Source organism: Notolabrus celidotus, chromosome 7, assembly GCF_009762535.1.
Source record: "Notolabrus celidotus isolate fNotCel1 chromosome 7, fNotCel1.pri, whole genome shotgun sequence".
Taxonomy (NCBI): domain Eukaryota; kingdom Metazoa; phylum Chordata; class Actinopteri; order Labriformes; family Labridae; genus Notolabrus; species Notolabrus celidotus.
Window position 1 is genome coordinate 9,850,881 of NC_048278.1, and position 10,788 is coordinate 9,861,668.

General features: G+C 38.5%; 1 protein-coding gene across 1 annotated transcript; it reads left to right on the forward strand.

Annotated features, from left to right (window-relative positions):
* The first annotated feature begins 3,186 nt into the window (after positions 1-3,186).
* On the forward strand, positions 3,187-4,727 carry LOC117815532 (serine/threonine-protein kinase pim-1-like). The gene is given in 8 exon segments (XM_034687295.1): positions 3,187-3,190; positions 3,811-3,962; positions 3,964-4,018; positions 4,021-4,155; positions 4,158-4,193; positions 4,196-4,334; positions 4,336-4,495; positions 4,497-4,727. Coding segments are annotated over 8 exon segments (912 nt in total).
* Positions 4,728-10,788: the final 6,061 nt, after the last annotated feature.

The following is a 10,788-nucleotide window of genomic DNA, read 5'->3' on the forward strand; positions in this document are numbered from 1 at the left end:
AAGCAGAAACATACTGCAAAAAAAAAAAAAATGCAAAAAAAGAAACTGAAACAAATTGGTTGACAGAATATGTGCCGAACACACAAACAACTCAAAGCAGAAAATACACAAAACCAGAGTACTACTGAAGATAAACACAACAAATCAAGACCTCACAACAGAAGAACTCTGGCTTTTTGCAGCACGTATTTTCATTTGCAGGACATGTCCATCACCGCTTGCTCTTTGGACTTTACATGTGTTTCTGAAGATATAATGACAATAATAGTTTTATTTATGTATTGCCTTTAAAAACAGATGTTTAGAGGGCTTTAAAGCAAAGGCAGGAACTCGAGAGGATAACAGAATAAACACGTAGCAGTCAGGCTAAACTGAGAGTAGTCTAAGAATTTCAATGAATATGAAAGCAGTGATGAAAAATATAGTGATAAAATGATAAGAGGCAGATATTTAAAGGCAATAAAACAATAAAGCAATACAAATAAAGAGATTCCTGTAAGAAAAAACAGTAGAAGACAAAACAATGGTTTTAAGGAGATGACGTCACATCAGGGGAAATAAAAAGTTTGCAGGTCTGATAGAATTTAACTTAGGCTTAACTTGGGTTGCTCTTCTGTTATAATCAGTCCCTTTGCATCTTAATCCAAGCTGTGTAGTTAAAGGTGTTACTTTTAAATTAATTAGATGGCCTGCCTCCAGTTTTCCAGGCTGAGTGTCTGTCTGGACGCAGCCCTAGTCTGTTCACAAGAGTTTGTCGAGTGTCTCTGGCTCCCCTGTGGAAAATCTGCTGTGAGACATAAACATGTTGAAGTGTTTGAGACAGATTTGGGTCAAACTCCGGCACATTCAGCTAGAAAATGAGGAACATTAAATAACCACAGTTTATTTAATTCTCTGTTGGAATATAGACAATTTACTGAGTACATAAATGATTAGTGGTGCAGTGGGGCTAATCAGGAGGATAATTCACTGCAATCCCATTTACTAACTCTTTTAGGGCTATGTACACACATAACAACTACAGATCGCAGATTAGTAGATTTGTGTCTAAATTATTCCAAACTCAGCGGTAAATGTTGCCTGATTAATACACACAGGCATGTGAATAATGTGTAATGGGAGCAAATACAAATAATGTAAATGAAAGAATGCTTTATTAATAAGAACATGCCACTTGTTTTGAGAAGGCTAAATATTTCTATCTTAATTAATTATTAATTGTTTTTAAATTGTCAAAATAAATCCACTTCAGTCATGTTCTTATACAATCTGCTGGATTTCCTACAGAATGAAAGTTTGATTTTAGGCAGGATGGATGACATCCTGATTGACAGATCTGTTGATAAATGAGGGTCCTGTAAGAGTAGAGGAGGAACGGTGAGAGGAAATATTAAAAACACTAACACATAAGTCATTGAACTTTTCATAATTTTAACCATCAGCTTCAAACCCCTATCAGCCATTGGCTCTATATGTCAAACTTGTCAGTGCCCATGGCAGGGTATTTTATATTTCTTTTGTACAACAGGGAGAGGTAGAGACAAGTGGTCTATCTTTGTGTACAGTCTATGTAGTGTATCTAGTCTTTATACAGAGCCATGAGAGGGTCAACAGATGTATGAGCTACTAGAAAATGTAGAGCTCTGTCCTTCCCTTCATGAAAAGAGCTTGATTCAATGATGATGTTAAAAAGTTATTGATAGGTGCAGCTTCAATAAACATTCAAACGTTCTTAAACTGTCTTCATTTATTTGTGTGAGTATTTTGGGTCCATTAGGCGTAAATGGTAGTGATACTAGAAATTGTTTGAGTCTAGGGCTTTAACAGGTGCTTGTTTGTGTGTCCTAAAGAGAACAGGGTAAATGATGCAGTCTAATCCTCTGTCTGCCTCACTAACAGTGGAAACTATGTCAGAGTTTTGCCATCAGGACAAATGACCACAAGAGTATGTTATGAGCACGCTGTCAATAAGGGTCTGTAATTTTCCTGTCCTGCTGCCAAACTCCCAGAGTCTGGGCAACGGTCAAACCTTTTAAACAGATAGAAAGACAGATAAGGTTCTTCATCATTATGCAATGCAAGTTTCCAGATTGTATTACCATCATGAGCTCTTCAAGGTTTGATGGTTCCTGACCATTACGAAAGTTGTGTAGAAGAAGTGCATTTTTAATTATGTTTTTGTCTTGGGGACAAGGATGTGCTAGGAAGTTAGACACACCCTGCATCCCTGCATCTACAGGAGTCCAGCAAAATATAGATTAAACTGTTTAATAATACTTAAAGAAAAGTTTGTGCACACATAGTTATAAGTTATGAAATATGTAAAATACACAGACTTACTGAAAGTAGACAGCCAATCCATCTGGCGGATTAATGGCAATTCAACAAATTTTTCCATATCAAAATCAGAATAGTTAGGGTTTAATATAAATATGTTTATGATGGACAGAATGATGCAGTTTGCTATTACTTCTGACATAATCAAAGTCATGTTCTGAAATCTATAGCATAACAGAGTGCATTTTTCTATACATGAATTAATAACAAAAAATACCTCAAACATGTTACTGGCTAAGATATCCATGTGACTGTAATATTCATGAATAATGAAATTACATGTGACTTGTTTAGGGATTTTTTTATTTTAATTTCAAGCCAACTATATACGTTTTATTTTTTTCTATTTAAATCAATACAGATGGCTGGACAGATATCCAGAGGTCCCTTGTGGCAATATTTTACTGAGCCAAAGTTTTTCTGTCTTTATTTTGTAGATTAAATGTTCAGAAATTGTGTTTCTCTTTTTTCATTACTAAATTGTTTTATTTATTAAATGCAAGAACACCTTCAACAACAATATGATATTGGGATTATATATCAGCCGACCACTAAATGAAAGTATTTGATATTTCAAATTCAAATTATATTCCACTGTAACCCACACACACACACACACACGACACACACACACACACACACACCACAACACACACACACACACACACACGCTCTCAGAGGGTATAATGAGCCAAGAAACAAGACTCAACAATTCATATCTTCTGGTACACTGTCCAAGACAAGTCAGTCAAGTCAGTTAATTCAGTCAAGTCAGTCAAGTCAGTCAAGTCAGTCATGGCATGTCAAGTTCAATCCAAATACTGCGTTATGACCTTGCTATACTGCGACATGGGTATGTCGGCAGGAAAAGTGATACTTGTTGATCCTCCAGCTATTAGCAAACAGGTAAGAGACAGTTTCTGGTGAAAAAAAACTGCATCTACACATCAAAGTGTACTGTTCAAACTCTCTGTTACAAGTGGAAGTCCTGCATTCCAGATGTTACTTACTATGTAAAACAAATTAGAGTACCTTGAAATACCTACAACAGGTTTGCACATTGGAAGTTTGGCATTATTCTGAGATATTTCTACGTGACTCAAGCATTTATATTATTATTATTATGTAATAATTTGACTTAATTGACTAATTTGTTAATATCTTATAGCCTATAGAAATAAATATATACTTTATAGAGATATTATGGGCCAGTAAAGGCCTTATGTCACCTCAAGGTTGTACTGTACGTGGTTATCAGCTCTGCTTCAAGGATAGCTGAGTGCAGAGAAACAACACACACACACACATTCAATTCATAATGAACAACATGGATCTGAAAGTTATTACATTAAACAGAGGGATAGCATATTTGCAAGCACGGGGGCCAGAAAGAGGAAAGTAATGATGATCAAGAGGGTGCCAGGAAGAGCAGAGAAACATCTACCCCTGACTGCCCACGATTGACTCCAATAGTTATAGGGATCAAGAGGAAAGCATCAGAGGGAGATACTACACCTTGTAAAAGACAGAGGCAAGAGGACAGCCCATCATCCCCAACAACAAACAGTACCATCACAAATGGGGAAACAGAAAGACTGGAGTTTGAGGCTAAATACAAAGAAACTGAGCCCACTGGGTGAAGGAGGGTGTGGCTTTGTTTATTCTGATCTGAGAAGAGCAGACATCTGCCTGTGGGGATTAAACATATCTCCAAGGACAAGGTAATGTCCGAAGGAGTTAGTGTAAAAGGCAAGATGCTCCCTTGCGAAGTGGCTGTGATGATGCGGATCACAAAACGAGTAGTAGGGAAGTCTGCATCCATTCGCTCCTGGACTTTTATGATCTGGACCAAGAGCTCATTTGGTCCTGGAGCGTCCAGACCCATCAGTTGACCTCTTTAACTACATGAAGGGCAGAGGAGGTGGGCTGCAGGAGGAGGAGGCGAAAGATATCATGAGGCAGCTAGTCAAAGCAGCCCAAGAGCTTCATCTGATAAAAGTTCCATCGGGACATCAAGCTGGAAAACATCCTCTTGGAAACAGGAACTGAAGTCCCCCGAGTAAGGCTGATTGACTTTGGCGTCAGCTGTGTCACTAGAAAGAACTCATGTTATGACATTTTTCATGGCGCCTCACAACACTGCCCACCTGAATGGTACAAGAACCTCGATATACAGAGCCGGGCCTACCACAGTGTGGCAGCTGGACGTGGCCCTTTTTGAGATGCTGCATGGGGGCGCATTTGACACACTCCGCTTCATCAACAACCTAATGAACATCAAGGAGTTGTCCCAAGGTTGCCAGGACATTCTGCATCTTTGTTTAAATGAAGACCCTCAACAGCGCCCCTCTCTGGAGCAGCTTCTTCTACATCCATGGCTCCAACCATAATCGGGCCTTCCGGTTCCCCCCACACAGTCAAAGACATGCTCATTATCACTCCAAAAAAACTCACAAAAAAACTAATTAAGCAGCAGTAGTATTATTGGATGGTGTTTTATTTTATTACCAGTAGCATTATACAACTCTGAATGTTTTATTGTGTTGCATTGCTGGGACTATTGATCCCTGTGTTCAATATTTAATTAAAACAGAACTTAAATGGTCTGAAACATGTGTTTACCCTCTACTCTTAGAGTCCTTCAACAGGATAAATTTTAATAAATTCAATGCCTTTTAATGAGAGTGTATTGTATTTGTTGTCTGTTTGTCCTTTCAAGTTAACAGATGGAACAAACCAAAATAGGATACAGATAAAAAACAAAAATTCTCAAACATATTTTCTCTCATATAGTCGTTTTTTATCATGCTGATTCATTTTGATGTATTCTTTTTTCTGATAAGTTCAGCCGTAACTAGTTATTGATTTTAATAAGATGATTAATTGACAGCTCTGTTGAAAACCTGTGACTTCCTGCAGCGTTCTGTACTGGATTAGCAAAGTAGAAGAGTAACAGTGGAGAGAAAAAAATAACAAACTACACACAAAAGGGTCATTAACTTTCCATAGCACAAGTGTGTGCTTTGACCTAACACAAAATCTGTTCTGCTGTGGATTGTACATACCTGAGGGACGTTTGATGTTCTATCGGTAAGTAAGATGCCTGTTATTTGGTTTGTGAAAGGATGTGACATCAGACATGCAGCTGTACCAGCCAGGTTGCTCCTGCGAATGTCTTGACTCTACCAGCCCAATATGTCAGCGCCATTCAAAGAGGTCACAGGTATACACAGACAGACAGACAGACAGACAGACAGACAGACAGACAGACAGACAGACACACACACACACACACACACACACACACACACACACACACACACACACACACACACACACACACCTGAATGCGTTCAGGTGCACACCCAGAATGATTGATATGTTGATTGAGACTCTCTGTATATGTGTGTGTGTGTGTGTGTGTGTGTGTGTGTGTGTGTGTGTGTGTTCTTAAAGTGGGTAATTGTCCTGCTTACGGAAACTCATAGCTTGGTTTGGACTACTTCTTAATGAGCACCTAATTACCTGCATACACACTCAGCTGATGTGATCCATTAATCATGGCGTTCCTGAGTTCTCCTTATGACAGATGTTCTGGTGATTCTGGCGTTTCTGTTGGCTGTTATGTGGGGAAACTCTGACAGAATTTTACTTATTAATAACTCTGAATGGAATAACTTGTTCCATCTGGAACATGTAACTCAAACTTGATCTTGATATCCCACTAAATGTCACCATCCTGTGCCTACATGTTTATGTACCAAATTCCTGATCAAAGAAAGGTCATCTGATCTGTTCCCTTCATGTTCTGAAATCATGACAGCAAAAGAGTGCCTGGTCAGTCGAGTCATTTCTCAGGTATTTGAACTCAGGCCTCCCCTGTGGGTGGGTAGGTGGGTGGATTGGTTGGGGGGTGTGCTCTCACCATTGGTGCCTCATTATACAGCAATCAATTTGGAAACTACACACAACCTAACACTCAGAGGTCTAGGTCACATCATGAACTCAAAGAAGTTTGAGACATTCAGACTTTTCTCAGTTATCCAAATAGATATGCTTCTGAACTGGAGCATGCAGATTTGAAATTGATGGAAATGCTGGAGACGGGTTTCTACTGAAAAACAAACTCTGCTGTCGTCCAGTTTGACTTTAAAGCTACCATCTTCTGTAAGTGGAGAAAAAAGACATTGGACATGCAGAGAAAGAACAAAGCTTGAAAACGAGCAGAAACACTTTTACATTGGACAATTTTTATTTTGATTGGTTTAACCTACCTCTCTAACCAATCAACATTTTATTCAGTTTGGGCCTGTTTGTTTGTATTGAGGTGTTTACAGCTTTTTTTTGTTTTCCCATTTGCGGTTTTAAACCTATATTTTATTTTGCCATAGTGTTTTCATTGAAGTTTATAACCACAAAAATACAGCTTTATCATTAATCATTTTTAGCTTTCACAACTGTATGGCTGTATCTGAAGGTTTAACAAATGGACAAACAAGACAATAACAACTAAAAAAAAAAAAAAAAAATAATAATAATAATAATAATATAATAATAATAATAAAAAATAGAATGAACAAAGATTCTCTAAATCAAACAAGGATATTCAATTTGAAAGAAAAGGTTAGTCGGCATATATTACGACAAAATAAAAAAAAAGATTTGTTTTTTTTAACGTAATCAATGAAGGGTTTCCACAATTTTTCAAAAACATGTTCTTTGGCTCTCTGGATGTATGCTATTTTTTCTAATGGGAGGGTTGACAACATCTGATTTAACCAATGGGTGGTACTGGGTCTGTTAGTGTCTTTACATTTACATTTTTAGAGCCCAACATACAATTCTTTGCAGACGGCAGACTATGGTCAATAAACCTTTATAGTCTGAATATTATAAAGGTTCAAATAAGATGTTAAATCATAGTTGTCATAGTTGTGGCTTATTATAAGTCTAAGACAAATACATCTGTGAGCTTTGAGTATTTTTACAGTGTAGTGACCGATCAGTTTGCTTAGAAAGATTAAAATAGGCTAACACTGGAACCTTAAAGTTTTTGTTTTATTAAATGTAAAATGCTTAACACTTTGTATCATCTTTTTCACTTTACTATCTCTATCCCTCTCTTTTCATGCCGTCAAAAAAGGGCTGCAGTGGAAATATTACGTCTAAAACTGTCAAACATGCTGCAAGAAAAATTCAGAGCAACAGATTAGTTTAAGGGATTAAAAGGGAGTTATTATTGTCAGATTTAATGTGCAGTAATGATGGAAAACAAATATTATTTACTTTAATTTGGACATTCAATCAGCTTTTCTTTTTTTTTTCTGTCAGTTTTTTTCATTTTGCAAACACAGCTGTGTTGGTTATCATCTAAAACACATGGATGCGGTGAGTCATATTTTGAAACGTTGAGAAACTGCTGTATCAGAGGACTCCCCAGCACAGACAGATCAGCTGTCCATTCCCCCACCTGATGATCACATCTGAACTTTGACCCCGGGAATGAAAAGGACAAGTCCTCCAAACCACAACGGGGAAATTTCCCCTGAAAGAATCCGTCTGACAGAGACAGACGAGTCATACGATCAGAGACATTGATACATGAAAGAGTTTGGTCACCGATGAAAGAATCTAACATAATCACAGGATTTAATCACAAAGTATTTTGAAAAAGTAAACCAATAAGTAAAAAGAAAAAAATATGGTGACAAGATCTTAAATCATAACTATAGGAGCTGTCTGGTTTAGATCTCCTCAGACCCAGAGAAAAATCTTACCATTGATTGTCAGCATATGATCAGGTGTTGAGCCTCTGAGGCGTATCGGTCACATGACACTGTGTGATTCATGTCTCTGTGAAGTTGTGTTTGAATTATGTTTTTGTCACACGGTGTGAGTGTCTGCTCTCTGTTTTCACGTCTCTCAGGTTTCATCTCAGTGTTACAGAGGCAGTAATCCCTCAGATTAACCATCCCTTTGGTCTGCAGGAGGGACAGCACTGACCACATGGAGACAACCGGAGGAAACAGCCTGAGCCTGTTTTCTGCCAGAAACTCAATCCTGCTCTGACATGGGAATATCCGAGTAAACACATTGACCTGATATTTAAGCTCAACTATTTTAGAAAGTTAAAAGCTGCTGAATCTGAAATGTGGAAAAGAGGAGTTCCTGGGTCACTTTTTGGCTCAGTTTTTTAAACATGGATGGATTTAGCAATAAAGGTTTGGTGTCTGGAAAAGTGGCTTTAACGTCATTGACAAACTCGTTTCTAGTTTTCTAGAAACACAGAAGAGCAGAAGGATTATGCTTGCACTACATTACACACTACACACTGTCTGATTACAAAGGTAACAGGTGACAGTGTGTAGTGTGTAACTTCAGATAACCAGATTTTTTTGTCACTACCATCTGCTGTGGCAAAAACCACAATCTTGCCTCCTGAGCACTTTTTGACATATGACTAAATCTAAAACACAGAGGGCCAGATTCAGAAAAGAACACTACAAATTCTGAATCTCCTGAACCTGTGCAAATAAAACAAAATCACATCATCTCTGGCATCTATTCCAAGACTTTGTCATAACTGATAATTTATGGCCTTATTCTGGGTAAAAATGTATGGGCTATGTTTTACCTCATTTTACAAATGTATTTATTGGAACATGCTGCAAACCATTGATGAGACTGATTATTCCTTTGTTCAGGATCAGAGGATATGAGAGTAGAGCTTGTGTATCATCAGGAAGTTAAGAGGGTGTGGAGGCCTGAGCTGTTTCCATGTTCTCCAAGCAGATTAAAGAGACGTTGAACTGGATGCATTAGGACGTCAGCTTGTTAACAAATTGCAGAAGTTGGGAATGAAGGCATTAAATGACTGTGGTTACTCTCTTTAGATATAGTCATAGTTAGATATAGTTAGGTAGCAAGTGCCATAGTTTAAAACAGTGAACAGAACGACTTCATAGGTGTACATTTTCAGATATTAACAGACTCCCTGCAGCCAATTAGAGCCGAGTATTCATACAGACTGTGGTAGAACATGCTTTTGTCCATACTCACTGGTTCTAATCAAAAGTGTGTTAAAAGTGATGTTTGACCCAAAAAGTCAGCTGAGCTCTCTCTCACACACACAGGCACACACGCACACACACACACACACACACACACACACACACACACACATAGAGGGAAAAAGCTGTGGTATGGTTGTAATGGAGTCCAGGCAGCAACAACTGCACTTCACTGTGAAGAGAAACTTCCGCTGCTCAGGAATTTACCTGCACGTCATCACACAGGCTGACACACACACACACACACACACACACACACACACACACACACACACACACACACACATACACACACACACAGAGCCTGCTACTCTGTCAGGTTTATTTATACAGAGGAGGAATGGCCGAGATCAGAGGAGAGGGCGTATGGGGGGAGAGGTGTGTGTGTGTATGTGTGTGCACGTATGTGTGTAAGGGAGAGAGAGAGAGAGAGAGAGAGATCAGGAGTCTGACCGACTGACCTACAGTCTAATTATGTATCATTATCAGGAGACACAAACTGATCTAAATTACTGCAACAGCTCCCATTCACATAGATGGATTACACAGAGCAGACACACACACACATCTACACGCACACACATAGACACACATACACACACATGCACCACACACACACACACAGATTGCACCCCCCCCCACCTCCACCCCCGACACTTAAACAAATATAAATCATATGCCTTCCTCGGTGAGAATTCCTCTACATCCCCCGCTCTCTGTCTTCAGCTCAGGAGAAATTCAAGCTGCGTTCACAACCTTTACTAATCTGTAAACATAATTTACAGCCAATCAGAGGCTGCGATATAAACTTCTCTAGAACCAGTCATTAACTACCAGTTTCTAACCTCACCACTAAGAATAACCTTACATGTTTAATTATTTAAATTACAGGAAAGGGGAGAGAAAAAGCTTCTTACAAACATGCATCATTACATAGCTGTGTTAAACACTTGATTCTGATTGGTCAATACTCCATAGCAGCGGTCTGTTATTTCTCCATAGGACACTGTTGCTGTGAAGAATGACTGTTGCTATGGTTAACGCTATTAAGAACATTAAGCTGGATATCCAGCTTTATTTCCTTTTTTAGTGATTGAACAATAAAAACACTAACCAGTGGCTCCGCCCCCTGCCCAATGAGGCTCAAATGTCCTGATTGAATTTGGGGAGTCATTTTGCTGCAGGAAAGAGAAAATGTTCCAAGGAAACCTTTTCACAATAATTTAGCTGTCTTGAATAGTTTGAATTTAAGCAGCTTCATTTAGAGGGTGATGGTGAGAACATCAGAGATACCTGTGTGGAGAACATTAAAGAAATAACTACATATTTGCATCCTGGGCGGGCACTGATTATTAAAAGTTATCTGATCAGATTAGAGTTA